This window comes from Falco naumanni, chromosome 8 (assembly GCF_017639655.2).
Source record: "Falco naumanni isolate bFalNau1 chromosome 8, bFalNau1.pat, whole genome shotgun sequence".
Lineage (NCBI taxonomy): Eukaryota > Metazoa > Chordata > Aves > Falconiformes > Falconidae > Falco > Falco naumanni.
Window position 1 is genome coordinate 24,652,111 of NC_054061.1, and position 21,417 is coordinate 24,673,527.

Below are 21,417 nucleotides of genomic sequence, written 5' to 3' on the forward strand. Positions count from 1 at the left end.
CAAGCACAGGATATAAACGACTTACTACAATCTGCAGATCATCATTTGAAAATCAGTAACTTGGCTATTTCTCTCCCTAAAAACAGAAGTTTCTTATTGGTTAGCCATTATTAATGTATGATTCTTTGCAGTTTAATGTTGATTCCACTAGAAGATATTTTACTGTAGACAGAAAATATTCTGAAGTAAATCAGTTTCTTAATTTTTACCCCAAAATGTTTATTTTGTGATAGAAAAGGATAATGACTGTCCCTATTTATTACAGCTCAGAGACACAAAGATGTGCACACCTTAGCTAAGTTATTTCAGTAGGAGATAGTTAAACACAGGTAATAAAAAGAAGAAAAGTTATCATTTAATGTTCGGCTTTTTATATGGCAATCAGACTCTAAATAAATGCAAACCCCATCATTGATTAACTAGTATGTTTGCTTAACATGCTCATACCATCTGAAACCCATTCATTAAATAAAAAGAAAACAGTATCTCTAATATTACTTAAAACAGAATTTGCACAGCATTTCATCTTCCCTGTAACTTGAAAAGTATCAACTGGACAACCTAAATTTGCAGTTCTACAACATGCCAAACTATGTTAAATCTTGTCCCTACATTAGGGTAAGCAGAAAAAGAAACAACACATTTCAGAAAAATATGGCTATCCGAACTAGAACCACTGCTACTATATAAGTGTTAATTCCAGCCAGAGCAGAATAAAACCCTTGCAATCTACACTAGAACTAGAAAAACACAGAACTGTTTTTAAAAGAAGAAAAAAAAAAAAACAAACACCAAAAACCCAACAGGCTACTAATGCCTCTGTGCAGTATTAAAACAATAATTTTGCATCTGTTCTAACTAGAATGGACATTAGCCTGGTTAATCAAACACACATACTCACCAGCATATCCTACCCACATGTAAAAGTTGATATGATTATGTATGTAGCTAACACACAACTTAAACATCGCTCCATCACTGTGAACAGTGCTTAAAAACGATTTCAGTCTTGTTTGTCCTTTGCTCCCTTTTTTCCATTAACATATTTCTTAATTAAAAAAAAAAAAATCTACTCTGACTTGAGTGCACAGTTAGCAACATTAAATTAACCCTGCTTGCTTGTTTTTGCAGGTAACATGGATGCAATCTCTATATTCCCTACTTAAATCAGGTTACCAAAAAGCCCAAGAGGAATGTCTGGAACCCCCTCCTTGGCGAGGAAGGCACTGCCACCAGCATCCTTTTGTATTTCAGAGGTAAGTCATGTAAACTGAAGCAAACTGTATAGTAGCTCCAAGCAGGATTTGAGAGCACTATAACCCCATGTGGGGAAGGAATCTGCCAGGCAGCCAAACTTCTTTCTTTCCCAGGCTCCAGTAACCTGCAAGAATTTTTTTTGTCTTAGCATTCCTAACACAGAGCTTAAAACAGAGCTACTCAATATCAGCTGAAAATTTTCTGTAGCCCAAAAGTAGGACAAAAAGCTTGAACACACAATTCACAATCCCTGAAGTCAGGCAAAAAATACTATACATGAAGTTCCACGCAGATTTAATCGGCAAAGAGGAATTTCTCTTCACACACCTTAAAGAGGGAGTCTATGCTATGAGAATCAATTACAGTGCTTCATGTGCACATAACAGCTTTTCTGTCATGGACTTCCTTAAATAAGCACTTTCTGGTTCTGCTATGTTTCGGTGTTATTTACATTTAAGGGAAAGAGAAAGGGGCGGCTCCCCACAGAGAAAAATTTCTCATAATATTTTATTTTAGGAAAACATCATTCAGTTCTTAAATTTATCTTCATTATTCACGCAATCAGGAAAGATGAAACGAACATAAGGAGGATGCAAATTAACCTTGAAAACTGATAATCAGAACTGCTTTAACTGTAAGTCAAAACAGTGTTAACTATATCAAAGCTCTAAGAGATCCAAGTACCACATGTTCTACAAGTTATCATCCAGTGTACTCTGCAGGTTTTTTTCTTCACATCCCATCTTCTTAGCACAGTAAGAAATGTTTACCTAATCCTTGTTAAAGTTGCTCTAAGACGTAGAGAATACAAGATCTGGGCTCTCAACACATAGCATTGAACTAAATCAGGCTAACTAACTGAGGCAGAGCTGCAGATCCTGCAATGGATTTTTTCTCTCCTGCGAAACATCCATCTCACTGAGAAATAACTCTACCTATTTCAAACTTGCCTTTCAGAAACTGATCCTTCAGATGTAACTTTTGAGTAACATTTTTGGCTTTAAGACCCTTCTCCAGACACTGGCATCTTGGAACACCATAGGAACTGATGTTAAGATACTGGCACCTTCTATCCATGACAAAGTAACACACAGCACACACCTACTTCTAAAGCAAAGAAACCAGCCTCCAAGTCCGAATTTGAGTATAACTTTTTCTGGCATCTGTGCAGTTTCTACTCCAAGGGCCCAACCTTCACAAATGCTTTGCTTCACTTCAAATGTCAACTAAGGTCAATGTCCACCCATACCAAATGAAACAAAGATTTTGGATTCTCTTATGTTTATAGCCAAATCTATAGCCCTACTGATCACCACAAGCTTCTTCCATACCAACCCAGGCAAAACCAGATGTTTTAAGCTGTACTCTCTAACATGCTGTGGTCAGGCATTAGCATTTAAGAACAACTCCCTCCAACCAGCCCCCCAAAGCTCCCTCCCCCCCTGTTTTTCTTCAAAGTTACCAATATTGACAATAAAGGACAGTAATGCAATTTCTGTTTAACTGCAGACTCACACAAACACAACTTACTCTGTTAGTAGGAAATAAAACACTGAGTTAGCAAATGAAAAACCACCCAGAACCACCCCATCAGAAAATGCAGACATCAAGAAACCTCCATGATTTCTTAACAGTACAATACCTGACTAGAACTGGCTTTTTCGAGTCTGTCAACCATTATTTCAAACTGCAGCGGCTTGATTTCCATCTTCCGATTTAGTCTGTTCAGTAAGGTTTCATCCTCAGAATCCATATCATAATCTGGCTGTTCGTTGTCCAGATTAAAAGCTGAAACAAAAATATACACACAGAAAAATCTGAAATGCTTGGGAAACAACAAACTATGGAAATACAGAAGCATGCATATGACAATCAAATAAAATGAGTGATACAATTTCAGATTATCACATCTCTGCTGTAATACTTTTTTCATTACACTAAAAAGTTTCCCCATAAAACAGCCGCAAGATAGTAGTTAGAAGTTGCTTGTGTCTGACTTCCAATATGAGAAGAATCAAAGAAATTTCATTTTATTTCAAATGGTTTGAAGGGGTGACAGGGAAAAAAGCTTTAGTTAAAAAATAATCCACAGATGCACAGAAGTTTTAATATATCTTTACAAAACAAGAGCAAAAATGTTTCTTACTGTTGTTATAATAAAGGTCCTCCAGAGTATCACAGTAAGATTCTTAACAATTAAGATAATTTTCAATCGAATCCCAGACTTGGAGAAAAATCACTTACACTGAAGCTCTAATAAAATGTCAGTTGCTTATTTTTAAATAGTTAACAAATCTGGAATCTTAAAATACTTAATAGACTAAACCTTTTTATTATTTTTTTTCCTTCATATAACTGTGACACAAACTATGCTAGACTAACTGTGGGAATTGTTACCTTTTCTTCCAAACCAACTCAACTCTAGATGTAGAACCTGAATATTCCCACATACTCAGCAAAGAGCAAGTTCATTTATTACAGATTGTGCTATTAGTTTTCCACATTTAGACAAAGTTTCTGGTCTCACCAAAAGCAGAACTACAACACTCCAAATAATTCAATCAACAAGTAACTGTATTAACAGCAGCGAAGGGTTCTTGAAATACATGCTGTTCTTATTAGACAAACAGCACTTATATTTATGCTCTTAACTCACGGCTATATCTGAGCACTAACTTCAAGAAAACCTCTGCTACTGAGCTTTCCAGTAAAGACTCTTCCCCTGTGAAAGCCTTAAAACAAAAGCTTGGAAGACCAGGAACAAAAGAAAAACACTGAAAAAAAATAATAAAATCTTTAAAGCAAATTATAGTATATTCTCTCCCATGGTCTGGCCAGTCAACACACAGGTGGTAAGCAGCATACTCTTGCCATATTGCAAACTAGCCCAAGACCCCTCTTTCTGAAACAGAATAGCTAAACCACTACCAGCATGTAATCTACTTGGCTACGCATGGAAGCTCTGTCAGATACAGCTGAGAAGTGCTCACAAGCAGTCCCTCACCACTTCCAGCTGTAAATTGCTACCTCTCGGAAGAGACAGTGCTCAACTACAAACTCTGACAATACCACATGGTGAGAAGGCTTCTCCGGCCAAACATGAACACACACAGTGTAAGCATGCAATAAAAATTTATTTCAAGAAGAAATTAACGTAGCAGACTGTAACTATGTATCAAATGGAATTATTAATAATATTAATTCGATAAATAAAGTTGCTATGCAACTTTTATTAAGACACTGTCATTGGGCACATGACCCACAGCTCTCCCTCTAACCACCATATTTGCGCTACAGCTTACAGCACTGGATCCTGCTTCTCCAGTGGCATCTGGCATAAGTTTTGAGATAAAAACTGACCCTTTTTAAAAAAAATAATTCAGTTTGTAAAAATGCACTAAAAATATCACCAGGCCAAACTATGCACTTAGATTTAAAGTACCTGGGGTGATCGTCACATGATCCTGTCCAATAAGCTGAACAGCCAAACAACAAACTAGCAGCCAAGGGCCTGCGCTGGACTTGATGAAACCAGTCTGCTACCTACCATCTTCAGTGCCTGTAAGCTTTGCTCCAACTTCTCCCGTGTGGTCCCAGCAGAGCCACCTGGGAGCACAGTGTTGGCACCAGCATCACATCACCCACATCACATCACCATCACATCAGCCACAGACCGAAACGCGGTGAATTGTCCCGTCTGAGCTGTAACCCTCACTTCCCAACACTGGAAAAAGCTTCTCTCTCGTATAGCACTGACCTGTGCTCAAACGTGGGCTGAATATGTCTGACTCCAACTGTCATACACCAGCATTTCAGAATTCTTCAGAGCTCTGCCAGGGAAGTCCAGCCCTGGCAGCTCCTACTTCTGCTGCTGTGGAACGATCCCTGATATTGCACTTCCCCTCCACTACAACCTGTAATTCACTGACCTCTTAAGCATGAGCTACCACTTTCACCAGAAAGTAATTTCAGTTGTTTTCCCTGACCCAAGACCACCCCCAGTGCCTATGAAACTACTACAGCCCTAATGTACACTGTGAAATCACATACCCACAACTCTGCTCAAGGGAGGTGGTCAAAATTTTCTAGACCAGGTATTCCCGTTATTTTGGAAAAACTCTCCTAACAATAAAGCCGGTCTCTCTACTCCAAAAAACAGATGTTTAACCATGTTTTTGCAGATGATGTGACAATACCCAGAAATCCATACAAGTGCAGAAAAGGCACTGCTTGTTTACCCTCAGACAGATGTTAGATCTTACAGATAAAAAAAAAAAGCAATGTCAACCTATTACTAAATTATCTACTGATCAGGTAATCAATTCCCTGCAAACATAACGTTTTAAGACAATTTCTTTAAACCAGACTACCAGAGAGCAGGAAGATCCCTATGCAGAGAAGACGTGATGCTGTTCACCTGTAAATTGTAAGCAGTGCCAGTGAACTTGCCTTTGTCTTGAACCATGTACCTTCCTGCACCACCTTTCAGAACTAAATCAGGCAGGCTCAAGTGAGATGCTAAGGAGACACTAAGGCTAGCAAGAAGAAAAGAAGCCCAACCATTCCACCGACAAGCAACTTAGAAGACCAACCACTCCCAGGAATGCATTATGAATAGTAGTGACAAGACGGCAAGATCTCCGTCTCAAAAAGGGAAGGCAGATTACCGCACTGCCAGCACCTAATGCAACCCTACAGTACATCTTTGCTGAAAACAGGGGAGTCCCTCCCTCCCACTGCTAGCAAGCCAAACCAGTTTGCAGGGGCACCCGGTAAACACCAGGACCAGTTCAAGACACACAGAGGTGCGTGTGCAACCAGAAGTGGAACAGGGAAGCAAAGTGGAACCTCGCCTCCAACGATTACATTGGTTCATCTGCCCCTGTGAACTGCAGCTAGGTAACATATCAAGTCCGCCTAACTTCATATGTTGGACTAAATTATTTGCTCATAAAACATCAGCCCTCTTAGCAGTCATTTTGAGACTTCATGAATAACAAATGAAGTGCTGAAGAACTGGAAAATCGAAAAAACCTGTAATCATTAAGAAAACAAAAACAAAACCCAAAAACTACACCCTGAACTTCAACTCTACAAAAATATTTTGAGAAATAATCAAGATGACAAGATAAAAGGTATCCAACATGTACTTGCCAGGAACAAATTAAATCAAATAAATCCAGTCTCACTTTCTTAAACAAAAAGACGTCAGTACTGTGATGTGAGAACAGTAGTAGCCCTTGTCACACACGCTGTTTGTCATACCATCTCGCAATGCTTTTCTTTTGCTAGCAATGCCTCTCATACTATTTTCATGACCTGTAGTTACCAATACAGTTCGCTCTCAAAGAAAGGGGGTTTACATGGAGGCTGCAGGTTAAGGACACTGAAGTAATGGAAGCAACGCTTGTATTCTAACTCCTGTGTCAATGCAGAAAGGAAGGCCACAGAGCCTCAGCAGCCTGTGGAAGCATATGAGGCTCGGGAAATGCAATGCTATTGCTCTAACCAATGCATGCAATCATAACGAGTTAATCGACCCAAGCTGGCTCACCACAGCTCTCAGACACTCCTCAAGTGTCCACCTTCCCTTTATCTATCATTGCTCTCCAAAACACACCTTCAGTGCCATCCTCAATCACCACTTTTCTTCTTTTCCCAAGCACTGAGTGAACTGTACTGGTTCCAGAAGAAGACATCTTTCATCCTGGAGTTGGCCTCCAGTATGGCAGCTTGCTGGCTTCAAAAGCCATCACAAGACACAGGTGGTTTATGTGCTCCCTGATGTAACCACCCATCACCACCGCTCTGCTCCTACCCCTGCCATAGCAACAGGTGGAACTGTTCATTCACGCCTGCACGAATTAGCGCAAAACCACTCAGCCACAGAAAGCACTGTATTTCAGATGACCCGCTACTAGTTAAACACAGCATTCTAAGAGCAACCAATCTGCCAGTTCACATAGTTAAAAATGGACCTATATCCCTTTTTCTTGGTTATTCCTGGGAAATTCTTGTGATTGACTGATGAATCTAGCTCTCCTACTCCAAAGCTGCTGCATTCCTCCACACTGCATGTTTCTACAGTGCACTGTTAGACAGGGCCCCAGTGATCCTACCCATTAAGTTTACTTCATATGAATGCTCAAAACTTTTTTGCTTGCTAATTGCTGTTGCAGAACCAACATCCCAGTTTACATCCTCTACCACTTTAACCATTCCCAATGGCAGTACCTGTCAGACAGATTTGCTTTTGTTTACTTAAGCTCCCCTAGGAGCTGGGTTTATACTAACTTAAAAACAAACTGCATTTCTGTAAGTTACACTAAATTCGGTTTAACTTAGCTAAATTAACTAATTTAATTTACTTAACAAAATTAAGGCTGTGGTTCCACAGTCATTTTAAGCTGTCATCGGCATGAGTTACCACTGAAACAAGCGGTTCCACTAGCTTCCCTCCCCAGTAAGCCACGTTCCTATCACCTTGCTACACCAGCAATCATGCAACAAGCCACAACAGAAAACTGATACGTAGTATGGAGGTTCACCTAACCAAAAAATGAAAGATAAGCTTTCTGCCAGATCACTTCCCAGAGCTGACTCACCCATGAACACAACTGCCACCAGAGGCACGCTGGCAGTAAGAAAGGAGCAGTGTCAATCCTGATGGCAGCAGCTACATCTGTACTGACCAAGAGCAAATGAACCACCACATCACGGTAGTTATAGCCAAAGTAGTAACAAACCAGCAAAACACCAGCTCAGTGGCAAGTCTGCAGCACCGAAACAGCTCACAGGGAAGGTGCAATATATATACCTGTTTACACACCTAGGCCGTAAGCCCACAGCCTGAACAGATCCTGCTACAGCAACTTCTAAACACATGGAACACACCATGAATAAAAACCAGCCAACTCTCAGTTACAAGAAATGCACACGCTTCACTTGTGTTTCTTGTGGTTTGGTTTTGGGGTTTTTTTAATTTAAAGAGTGACTAGAGTTCATCCCATACAACTTAATGATGATTATTTGACCTATATTTGAACAATCTCTGTTACTTATGATAAAACATTAGTTTGGTATCATTACCCTTTATATACACACACATGTAAATTACTTTTTTTTTTTGGTGCCATTCTTACTATTTCTGTTATGGACAGTGATTTTCTTACACCCACTTAGCTATAATTCTAGCACAGGTACAAGTGTACTTAACCTATTCTCTTTACTGCATATTAATAACTTACAATGCATCTTCATGATACTGGAACTAGAAACATTCTTGTTAAATTATTAAGCATACTGGAATAATTAGAGTAGTTCAAGGCTTTTGTTTTATATTCAGTTCAAAGTCACCTGAGTTGGTGCTACCTAGGTCAACTAGTACCTGGAACCATGCTTATCCATGAATTCCATGCCTCAAAGAAATTAACTCTTCTCTGCTTGGAATCACTGGTAAGTTAAAAATATTAAAATCCTTGGCTACCAGATGAACAGCAAAACATAATTTGCTAGAAATAACCACCAGTAAGTATTCACTACAGTACGTGACCTCTTGGCATCTATCAGTTTACATAACTTCCCTGCCCAAAGTTTTGTTGCTCTTTGTGCTTTTAACATGAAAACAGAATTTCTAAGCAGTTTATGTAGCATAAAGCTGGCTTGTATCACACCTACTCCAACCAGAGTATGTGGGAAAAATTATCTTGGAGCAGGATCTGATGTTTATTTTCAGCTTAAATACCTACTGCAATTCTGTCCGGAAAGACTGTGAGTCTCAACAAAACAAAGAACATTTTGGCATAATATGTTTAAAACTTTCAGACACGTTTATTAACAATATTTACAGTGTTACTGGCAATGTCCAAAGAAAAGAATAAAATACATTTCTCATTCAGCAGCTTCATTTCAGTTAATTCAACCTCCCTTGCTTGCAGGTTTCTTTCTTGTAATAAGGAGAGAAATTACTTAATTTCCTTCTAGCTCATTTCTCACATTACCAGTATGATCTATACCATATCATGGAAGATCTTAAGCATTTCCAAATGCAAAGTTATTTCCAAAAATCTCTTATTTTGTGAATACATAGAAAAAATAGAAGCCTTCACCATGCTGGTGAGAAATGATGCCAGGGCCTTCAATATATAGCTGGTATTGGGCTTAAGAATCTTTGCCTAACTTCAATTGCAGTTCTGTCTATAAGCAGAAGACACAGAAACGTAAAATGCTTTCCCTGCTCAAATCTACATGCAGGTCAAAAGCCTCTTGTCGAGGCAGCTGAAGAAATGTGTGAAAAAGATTATCAACACATTCTGCCTGGCAAGAGGACCACATTCCTGTTGAAGGTGTTTTATCATACCCCTGACATTAGTCTTTCCAATACAACTAAGAACCAAAACTGTGAACTAACTGGTGATGAGAAGTTTTCTCCGCAGAGACCCAGGACTGAATTTGTGCTTTACCATGAGGACTGACAAGACGCTGCAGTAATTGAATCTAAGGTTTTACTTAAAAAAAAAACAACACAACTCCTGGGAGAACTCCCAAGCCACAAAACAACCCCCTAGAACCACACAGACATGATCTGTGTGCCAAGGAATAAATGATTTATAAATGTGTGTCACTTGTCAACAGAGCAGCAACCAAAAAGAAGTGTTAAAATTCAGAGACCACTGTAATTAACTGCAAGTTTAGATAAATTAATTGGATCTTTTAAGACACAGGAAGCTAAACTCATGCAAAAGAATACTTCATTTGACCTATAAAATAAGCTCAGAGTTCCCCACAGAAAGGGAACTCCATAGTTCTAGCAAAACGCAAATAACCATTACCCATAGCCCAGAATACATCCATGCCACATTGCATAGCTTGAACTCCACTGTTAGAACAGCTGAAACAGAACCTCCATTAACTCTATTACGATCAATAAAATGAAGGCAGGTTTCATTACAAATACTCTTCTATTTTTTTGATCTCCATTTATATGGAACTTTGAGGTAACAGGCATTCCAGACTCATTCAGTGAGCAGTAACAACGCCTCTTCCACTCCCTGCATTAGTATAAGCAACTAGGAGGCAGCTTTGCTGGTTTAGTTATTTCTTCTCAGAATTACAAATAAAAAAAAATAAATAAGAATGGCTTGATCATTACTGGATGACCAACAGACAGGATAAGGCTTGCCCAGCTACTGTACATGGACATATAGCATCAGCACAGAGCCCATAAACAAATGCAGCAGAGAACACTTCACATTTACTTTCAACCCTATAGTCTTCCAGATATATGTAAATTCTAGTATCTCTTATATAAATCCCACCCAGACTTTTCAGTCCTCCCACTTTCTGAATATTGTGGCAACTTTGTCTTCAAGACTGTTTGAGGATTACTCAAGTTAATTAAAGGACTGGGGGGGGTGGCAGGGAGGTGGGGGGACAGACAAGACACACAAACCCAACATTTGTTAACTTACGTTGAATGTGAATGAACTGCTTTGGTTGCTTAAACTCTCCTTTATACAAACGATTGTAATAATTGACATTGCTCTCCGCTTCAGGGACTGGGATAACCATGCTCTCTTTCTTTTCTCTGAAAACTTGTTGTGCTGAGATAGCCCGTTGCAAATGATGTTCCTGCAAGAGAAGAAATTTAAGAGTTTGTTTATTTCGGTATCAGCATACAGAAACATAAACAAAGACACTCATCCTTTTTTCCTACTGTCTTCCTGGTGTTCTGCAGGAGGCACAGATAAGAGTTGAGGCTGCACTGTATTTTAGAGGACAGCAAGGTGCTTGCTTCCAGGCTGGAAGGTGTGTTCTCCATCATCTACTATACCATGGATTCCTAACTGACAGGACTCTTGGAGCTCCAGTGAATTTAAGGCAGGACTACAAAGTTGAAAAGAACCCTTTGTTCAGGCAATAGCCCACACCTTCTACCAGACTGGGAAAAAGTCAAACATTCAAACTACACAAAATAAATTAAGCAGAAAATTTGGGCTGGTATAAGCCAAATCCATCAAAACCTGTCACAGAGAAAAACTTTATGCAAGTTCAGTTAACAGATGCATAGTAAGACCTTTAAAGTATTGTAAGCAACTGATTCAAATCAAAATAATAGCTTATTTCATTATTCCTGTCTACCCAGCAATTCTTACCAGCTTGCTTTCTTTGGAAGTTCAACTAGTTAAGAGCAACACAAAGAGCAGTTCTCACAGAGTAGGACTCAGAGAGAATGGGCTCCCTAAACAGGTATCACTTCACTTTATTCTCACAGGACAGGAGTCACAATTTCTACAGAATCATTGCAAGTGAAATAAATTTCATAATAAATGTATTAGTTGACAAAGATTTTTTTCACACAATTTTATTTGTTAACTCAGCGAAACCTACCTACTGCTGCAAGTTAGCACTAAGCTGTAACTTTTCTCTTGAAGGCTTTTCATGAATACTCATGTAAACCTTGCTAAAGACAACCAGTACAACTGCACTGTTCTGGTTTACAGTACTGTGTATCGTTCCCGTGCAGTCAGCAGAACACCTGATACGAACTGACCAGCCACAAAAGAAGCCTGTCTGGCAGCCTGTCAGATGCTGGGGTGATTGTCAATGCTACCCCTCTTGCAGTCTCCTTGAGCCAGAGGCTGGCAGTTGTACCGTCTAAGTGTATGCCTCAGGCCCTCCAGTGCAGCCTATGACAAAAACGTCTCATGCCAAGACTCCAAATGGCTGCGGTGGCACATGCTGTCTTCTGTATGTCCAGTAAAAAGGAAGAGCAGTAGTCTGCACCAGGACAAGATCTTAAATCACTGCAGCCATTTACTTGGGAAATTCATGAGCTCTCCATCCATCTAAGTCAAATATAGAACAAGCAAAGTGCAGTCTCCTAGCCAATTAACTACTAGTCTCTAGTGGAGCCAGGAGCCTGAAAGTTTTGTTCTCCTTTCACTGTTTTTCCTCACCATAGCATTCTTGCCTCCAGCTTCCAAAATTCAAAGGCAGGCAGGATGACATAGCAGAACATCAACTCAAAATTGAAGCTCAACTCTGTCAGAGATCTATGCAACCTTACCTTGCTTTTCCCAGGGGCTTCAGGTGGTCCTCTAGCCATTCTCACATACCTAACTGCTGGAAAGATTATTTTTTCTGAACAGGGGAAAAAAAAAAAAGCATCCCACAAACAAAACAAAACAAACAAAAAAAGACCTTGCTACTCTATCTCCTCCTTCAGTTTTCTGGGGGTAGCCCTCCCCACAATTAGCACCAGTGACTGACTGGGTGCACAAGCAGCTGTCAGGCATCACCACCACTAACAGAACTGGCCTGCATTTCAGTAACCTGATTGCAATGCAGTCTGGCACACGTGGTGGTCCTGCATGCAGAGATTCTGTGCTACATGCTTGGTAAATTGTCTCAAGAATAGAATTTAATTCTATGAAACATTAGTAAAAAAAAAATTAAAAAAAAATAGTGAATGAAAGCAAATCTTTAAAAGCATGTAAATGACATTGAATAAATTATACCCTTTTGAATATTAAGATCTTGCAGAAACACAAATAATGCAATTTCTGCAAAGTTAGAATATAACAAATCAGTGACTGAAAGAGCAGCTTTGGGAATCTCCTGTAGCAGATGAAGCAACATTAAATCAAACTATCAGGGGCTCCCAAGTGAATGCTATTAGAATTAAGACAAGCATGCAATCAAGTATCTGGTGTGATCTGCTTGAGTTACTACATACTGAGTAAATCTGTCACTCCACCACTAAAATCTGCCTTGGAGAGCTTCACAGCGCTGAGTAGATAATTCAGCTAAATAAAATTTGTTTCATTACTGTGTTGCTTTCAATTGATGTCCCTAGAGTTGTCTCGTAACAGTTAACAACACAGTACACGGGAGTACCACAGAAATGCTTTTAGGAAGGACTTGTGGAGGAGACTTCAACTCCTATTTGAAGACAATTATCTCCAACACTAGGTAGGTCAGCCATGACTTTTTCAAGTCCTGAAAACCTCCAGTTTCCACAGCCTCACTAAGTAACCTGCTTCAGTTACTGAACAGTGAGGCTGTTCAGTAACCCTCTTTTGCCAAAGGTAACAAGAGCAGTTGCTTCACTCTCTCCTCATAGTACCTACAGTCCAAGCTTTTAGCCACTCTTGGCAGCCCACTGATAGATTATCTTAGAGTTTCTCAACAGCTTTGAGAAATTTGGGGAAAGCAGAGTAACAGCAAAGAGCGTTGCAAGAGCAGCCTCGCTACTGACAAGTGGAGGAGCATCATAACTTCCCCCTTTCATAGCCACATTCCTCCTAAGGTAGCCCAGTTTACAGCATGCCTCAGGCACACAGTGTGCACACACTGCTGGCCCACTGCCTGCTCCTTTCTTTCCATCAGTGCTGCTCATCAGCTGGGCAGTACCCTGCCACTATCGCCACAGCATTATTACGCTGCCTCAAGTACAGAATTTGTGCACTTTTAACTTCACATTTCAGCTGAGCCAGTCCTCTGGTTTCTCAGCATCCACAAAGACAGACGCTCCACAGTTGGCAAGCCAACCCCTCCTCCCCTAACACAGGATCACTGACAAATTTGCTGAAGATGCATTCCTTACACAACTAACCAACTGAAGACTGACCAACTTAATAGTTCCCCACCAGACGCCAAAAATCAAACAAACACGGACACTCTCCTAAAATGGGATTAAATAACTTGTAGAGAAATCACCCTAGCCCACATGGCCTAAGTAATGAACGGGTAAGTATGGTTCAAATTTTTCTGGAAGTATTTAAGAAGGACAGACACCAACCAAAATCCCAAACACCTTTTAGCTCCATAGCCCACTAAACACTGCAGATGAGTAATTCAGATTCTCAGTTTCTGTAACACTGCTAGTAAGCATACAAATGAGTTCCCAAGGAAAATCTGACAATACGTTAGTACACACTTTACTACAAAGAGCCTTCAAGCATAACACAGCTTTCCAACAGAAAAGTCTTAACACTATTACTGTCACTCATCAAACGGTAGAGCTTCAAAAGACACAGATAAGCTATTTAATTTTTAAAATTAGGAGGGAAAAAAAATACCTTTCTGCTGAACATAAAGTTAAGGAAAATACAAATTTTAACTCCTGAAAGTTGGTCTAATTAAATGGCTTCATTAAACCTGAAAAAGTGTTTTTAAAGATAGATTTACTAACTGGTTTACCAACACACCATTTTGTCTATCTTTCACCTTTTCTTATGGTTTTGAAAGACATACACCACACTTTAAATTTCATTCTGCAGTAAGGAAGATAAAAAGATTTCATACAAAATAACTGAACATTAGAGGAAACAGTGATGATAGCAAACAACGTGCTGCCATGGGAATAAAACAGAGTACCTGTCAAAGAGTTATTACCCACTATTTTCTTAAAAAGCACATCCAAACCTTTCACACTAGTTTGACTAAAAAACTTCAAATACAGCTTAGATTGGAGTACTTCTTCAACTAAAAGCATAACAGAAATATCTATATGTTTAGTGTATGTAATACTGCTGCTTTAGCATATTTACACATTAAAACAAAATTGTTCTCCAACTGAAAGATTCATCTCTCTAGATGCACTTTAGTCATCACTGTACCTTCACGGTACAATAACCACACTGACAACAGTTTACAGCAAATTGCTCAAGTCACTGGCTTTATATATTCCAGTATGTTTTCCATGGTGTAAACTGCCTGTCCTGCCAGCATGAATCCACTCATTCCATGTGGAGCAACACAGAAGAGTACGCTGCACCTAGCAGCGTCACACCATGCACCTAGCAGTGCCACACCACCACCTTCAAAGCTCCAGTCTGAATGACTTGACAGCCATTCACAGCCGGGTTGACAGACAGAGTAAGTATCAGCTTTCATCCAGAACAAGACTTGAATCACACCTCTGAACCCGTACTGAGACACTGCAATCCCAGCTTTAATTTTTCCTCAGAGGGGAAAACCAAAAAAATCCTAAATACTGGTACCTAAAAAGACTTAGCTTTGGTTGCACACATTTAGAACCAACGTCAAAGTCCAAATCAGAGCAAGGTACCTTCAACTGCTACTGACTTTCATCCCTGAAATACCCCAGGTTTCACGTTCTTTCTAAACTTTCTATCTGAGACATTCTTCTCTAGGAAAAAAAGTTTAGCAATAATAGTAAGTCAAGAAGTAATATTCTCCTAAAGATTATTTTTGTTAAGCTTCAAGGGAAACAGTGATCAATACCGAACATTATTTTTTAACCATTAGAACTATGTTTACCAGTATGCTTCCTTTTATTCCGCTGCTTTAAAACAGAACACTTGGATTCTACAGACAGGTTTGGTTTGTTCCTTATCCTTTAAGCTCCCTGTAACCACCTCCCATTGCACTCTCTCTGAAACAGAGTTTATCATACTTTAAATTAGTGTGCTAATTTTTTTTTGAATGAGCATGGTTTGAGATGCCTGTGGTTGAATACCATCTTCACACTGAAAAGCAGATCTGTCCTGATTATGGAACGGCAGTGAGCAATTCCATCTTGGATGCAGCCACCCAAGAAGACAAACCTTTAGCACTAAACATACCTGTTCCCTTCTGCATTCCTTAAAACTATACCATACCTTTAAAATGTTATTCCACCACTCCCATTCACTTACTAATATTTACATTTACCCTGTGAGGTAGAAAGTACCAAAAGAGTTTACTGTGCCACTATTTAAGAAAATAACTTCCTCTTTGTCACTACTTTCACAACAGAGCTACAGGTCACACAATTTAAGTTACATAATTGCAACACTGTAGACTTTAATGAGAGAAGTATCTTGACAGATGTTACTGCAACTTAAGGGAAACAACATAATATACCTCAGCTTAGCTGTTAAAATTGACTCCCTTAATGAGATAGATGGCTTTAACTCTATAGTCCTCCACTCAAAGTACGAAGGAAGCAAAAAGTAAATTTATTAACAGCTTTACCTACTCAAAAGGACTTATTTCTACACTGACCTAAATTTGGGCTTCCAATCTACCTGCAATCAAGAACAGAATTAAAGCAAAGAAAACAAGGAAAACTGACTAAAGCCCTAGAGATCCTATTTGCATAACACTATACTCAAACTAGGAAATACAAATTAATTGACACTTTTATATCCAATTAAAAAAACACCAACAAAAATGTACAGAATTTTAGTCTGAAACTTGCAGGCTCCTCCTGCAAAGTCTCCAGCACAGATAACACCTGTTGGCAACAGTTAAAGAAAAATGTGTCACCAAGCTCAAAAGCTACTTTGATCAAAAGCCACAGCCCTATCTGCTCCCTCTTTTCACACACCAGTACACTCATACTGTTGGGCTTCTTTAAAAGCTCTCCAAGACAAAAGTGTGAACTCAAGCACCATCTTTTGTTTCCTTCTGCAGTTAACCCTTTCAATCCTTAACTGCCAGAAGAAACATGGCCAATGAACATCTATCCTCCTCAGTGCGGAAAGAGCTTGGTTTTTTCTATCAAGGAGGATTAATTTGTCTCCACAACACCAACAGGATGAACATCTTCTCGAGCCATTAGAAGTTTACTGGCAAAGCTTTTTTTTTTTTTCCCTTTTTCTTTTTAAAAAACAGATTGCTGGGCATGTCAACTTAGCGTAAATGAAGTTTCAACCAATTACCTGAAGTATGACTGACTTCTTACCTTAACATTATTGTAACTGAAAGTGGATCTCAGCAGCTGAAAGGTGGCAGGGGAGGGCAGGGAGCGGAAGATAGCTACAGACCTGTTTTCCTTTCTTTCCCCTTCCTCTGCCCCGAGATGGAAAACAACTGAAATAAGGAGTCTTACATCAAGCAGGAAACCTGTCTGTGCGCCATGGCAATTTTCACCGTGGAGACAGCAATGAATATCTTAGCAGAAATACAATGCTTTTATTTTGAAAAGTAAGTATTTTAGTGAATTATCAAAGCTGATCATTTATTTCCCTAAGGGGTTTCAGGCATTCTGTGGAAGGAAGCTCAAAGGCACCTACAAGAAGCAGGAGAAGGTATGGTGTATGATTCTCCTTACAAGTGGCAAGAGCTCATAAAACTGAAGTTTCCTTCTCAGTTTCACTTTTGGCCATGTCATGTTTTTCCAGTGTGATACTCCCTGTCCTTTTTGGTTTTGTACTTAAATAATCACAAGAATCACTTGCCACGCACTCACCTTCGAGACTGCTGAATTATGCCTACAGGTACAAAACAAACAGTACTAATGATAGGCTGCTGTTACAGATGACTCAATGAAGACAGCAGCAAAGTGAATCAAACTGTACTATGCCATCATAAAAACTCACCGAAGTCCCCGGAATTGCTAAGGTTTTTATTCTTTAGCTACTCTAAAGCCATTCTATTATTTCAGGAGTGAACTAATATGGCAACAAAAACACCCCACCCACACACCTTTCTGTGACTTTCTTCCCTCTTCAAAGCAATGCTAGTGCAATCTAAAAACCAAAGACAAGCCATTCTGTGAATACTTTAAATACATCACCTGATGATACTCACCAGAACCTTATCTCTCACAAATGCTAATGTAGGCTGGAACAATACAACAGAAGGGCTACCAACAGCACCTAACTGCGCCCAGTGTCCTTGGGTGACACTTCATGTCTAGATACATATGTCTACATAGCAGATGTGCATCTAAATGAAGAAAAATCCAGTTTGAACAAAAAAAAAAAGCCTGAAATCCTTAATTTCCTCTCTGGTAGTCTGACTAAAGCCAATTTAAGCACTATAAAATCACTACATGCAAGCTAGGAAATAAGAGTGAAAATTAGCCCATGAGATGCAGATACAGGGGAAGTGACCACAGAATGTTGCCATCATTTTTGTGTTTCTCTAGTTAACTTTTCTCTATGTGTGTGCTGAAAAAAAAAAAAAAAAAAAAAAAGAGAGAGAGAGAGAAAAAATCTCTTAATACAGAAAAGGCAAGCCATGCAATTTCAATCATCCTGTGTAATAATGCACATGAAATAACTGTGAGGCAACCCAAATATTACCCTAATGAGTGGGAGAGCAGCAATGTATGGGAAGAACATGAGCAGTCTTTCATTTCTATAAATAATGACTGTTCACTATTTATGAACATATAATTGACACAAAACTGCTACTGTTTATGACATGTCAAAAGAAACCCAAACAAACTACAGCACTATATTTCAAGGCAACATTCAATTATACAAGTTTCCAGTCTGTCAAAATATGCATATAAATGAATAACTAAAAATAGAAACAATGTTATAACAATGAATTAAACTGAGTTAGTAGGAACGACTTTTGGAAAGGCTGAATATGGTGCTTTGTAAGTGTTTCCTGAAAAGTGGTACCTTTCTTCCGCAAGATACTTTGGCATGACCATAAGGGAAAACTATTACAAACACTGTAACATCTAGTCACAACACAGGGAAAGCGGTCTCCTAGCGATACATTTGTATCATTACCCACCTAATAAATGCAACCTTACACAGCAGAGATTGAACCTGAAGAATTCCCTTTTATTTTCTTGACAGTCTGCTTCAATTAGCATAACTTGATTGTCCCAAGGATGGAAAGCTATACAACTACATATATAATTACTCTTTCCTATTTTTCATGGAATTAACTCCACAATGTATTTTAAAAGGCTGAGATTCCACAACTAGTTTCCCCCTTTATTAAATACAGTATTACACGTAGAAGCTAAAAAATCGGTTTGATTCCTGGCTCCATGCATCAAACCTTCATGGGAACGTGAGTCACAAAACCGTGCTTCTTGCAAAAGAGGGGAGGAAAAGTCACCGGGAAGGAGGACTGTGGAGATTCTCCAGCAGAAGGCGACTACAGCTCCCCGCTGGACCCATTTACCTGGTGGGAGGCCGCAAGGACCTAGGAAAGGCAGTGCAGTAGTGGCTGCTGCCTCACTTCCTCCCACAATTAGAGATTTGTATTATCCAACAACTTTGTAACACCACACATTCTCCCTGGTCCCAGCATAGAAACCTCACTTGAAGCTACTCAAGAGCCTCATGTGGCTAAGATGGCTGAGGCTACTTGCTCTATGATATTTATTAGCAAAGAAACCATGTTACTTTAATAGTAAAGATCAGATCTTTCAAAACATCCATTTTCATCCATGCCACACAAGTTAAGTGGAGTCCCGTCCTGCTGGTGCCTATCAGAAGCCTAAAGGCTGGTTACAACAGCCAAAGATGCAGAGCTGTGAACATGTACGGCTATTTCAGTGAAAGACGTATTAAAAATAAGGTTCTGTGGCCAAAGCAGAACACTTCAGTGCTAAGGTGGCAAGAAGTTACCAAGAGTCTAGGCACCAATAAGCTCACTAATTCAATCTTCATCAGTAATGCAATTTCCTGGAATGTTTCAGGTGTACGTTCAAGAACAAGCTGCTTACAGTACCTGTCCCTCTCTTGCTCCACTACACATTTAACCTTCCAACTTATGTGTAACATTTTCCTTCCAGGAAATGATCCAGTAGGATCCAAAGTTCTTACTATGGATTTTTATTTAACTGAACTACACACACCAATATGGGGAATTTCTATTTTGGAGAGTTTTTATAACAAACGTCCTCGCCAATGTGAGGAAACCTGTAGTGCTGAAGACCTGATGAACCAAAGAGAAATCCATCATATTAGATACTACGTATAAAGATACTAGAGATCAGTTCTAAAGTTAGGACAACTTAGAAAAGCATCAAAAAAACTAAAACACAAGTACACGTATACTAATTGCTAGGAATTAAAATTACTAAAACCTACAAAATTCCATTTTAATTCAAACATCTTTAACTCAAGAAACATATGTACTATTAATTTTGAACTTTCTGTAATAACAGCGTCTCTCTCTCTCTCGTCTTGTCATTTGATACTGCTGCTAGACATGCAGTATTTTGTTTAAGACAGGGGAATCAGACATTATGAGGATGCTTCAAAGTAGGAACAGTTCTTGTTATGCGACCCAAATTGTCAAACAGATACAAAATGTGAGTTGCAGCCATAAAAATGGCAGAAAGCTAAGAAAATCAAATTATGAATTAAAACAAGAGAAAACAGTTAGGGAAAGGGGGAGAGGAAGTATTTATAAATATGCTGGCTAAGAATTGGTACATACACGAACTACTTTGCATAGTAAAGGGGGACATGATCAGATAGTTTACTGATACAGAAAACTGACAGAAAAATGACATCCAACAAACTGGAGAACAGTCTCACAAGCAAGTTGGGTAAGCCCTGACTTCTTGCAATTGAACATAACGTAAACATGAGAAAATACTTTAGAAAGAAAACACATGCTGCAGTAAACATATTGGTGAGGTGTTGAGCCCTCCAAACTTCAGAGATCAGAGAAATAAAGTCTATTAGACAAAAGCAACCCAGTGCTATCCTCACACATCTACCAGCAAGAAACGGCTTTTTTCTCCAAGCCAAGTAACTTCTTAGAGAGAATACAACTCTGGTTATCAGCTTACCTACTCTTCCCACTCAGAAATGTGCATTTACAATACTAACAGACCCAAAGCATATTTCTATCTAAAGTCTGAAATTCTTACTCCAGGCATTTCATTGTCACTTTATTTCTGAAAAAAATGTTTTTTTTAAAAAACAAAGAAACAAAACAAACCCCAAAACAATGAGAATCAGGTGTGGTAAACTCTCCTTCTACCATAAAAGACTAGGCATGTTGTTGGTTTAAATGTATCAATCACAGAGTTCGCCAAAGTAAATTAGGAAAAGAACTAAGTTTGGGGGGTTTTCCTGCAAACTTCTGCTCCCTTATACTTAGAGCACTTCTGTTATGAACATGGACAATATTTTAACCCAACACTTTCAGTCACAGCATACAGTCACTATGACATATTAACAAGTAGGAATTTGCAAAGTGGATGAAAATCAATTTTTTAGAATAGTATATTCTCAAAACTTCATTTCTTTGACTCAGAACTAGTCAACATTCAATGCAAAGTGATGACAGTCTATATTGATATTACTTTTAGTTTAACGAAACTATTTTCTCTACTTCTTTTCATATCTGGTATATAATTCAGTTCTGCTTCAGTTCTCTACTTGTTACAGAAATTCCAGTCCTACAATTAATCTTTACCACCAGTGCCTAACGTTTAAC

General features: G+C 39.0%; 1 protein-coding gene across 2 annotated transcripts in view; it reads right to left on the reverse strand.

The window, feature by feature from the left end:
• The window catches only part of EPC2 (enhancer of polycomb homolog 2), a 50,818-nt gene that overhangs the window by 21,132 nt on the left and 8,269 nt on the right, over positions 1 to 21,417 (reverse strand). For both annotated transcript variants that reach the window (XM_040602930.1, XM_040602929.1), the window contains exons 2-3: positions 10,728 to 10,887; positions 2,900 to 3,045 (exon numbers count right to left, since the gene is read on the reverse strand). In XM_040602930.1, the coding sequence (XP_040458864.1) occupies positions 2,900 to 3,045; positions 10,728 to 10,887 (306 nt within the window). The remainder of the gene's footprint in view (positions 1 to 2,899; positions 3,046 to 10,727; positions 10,888 to 21,417) is intronic.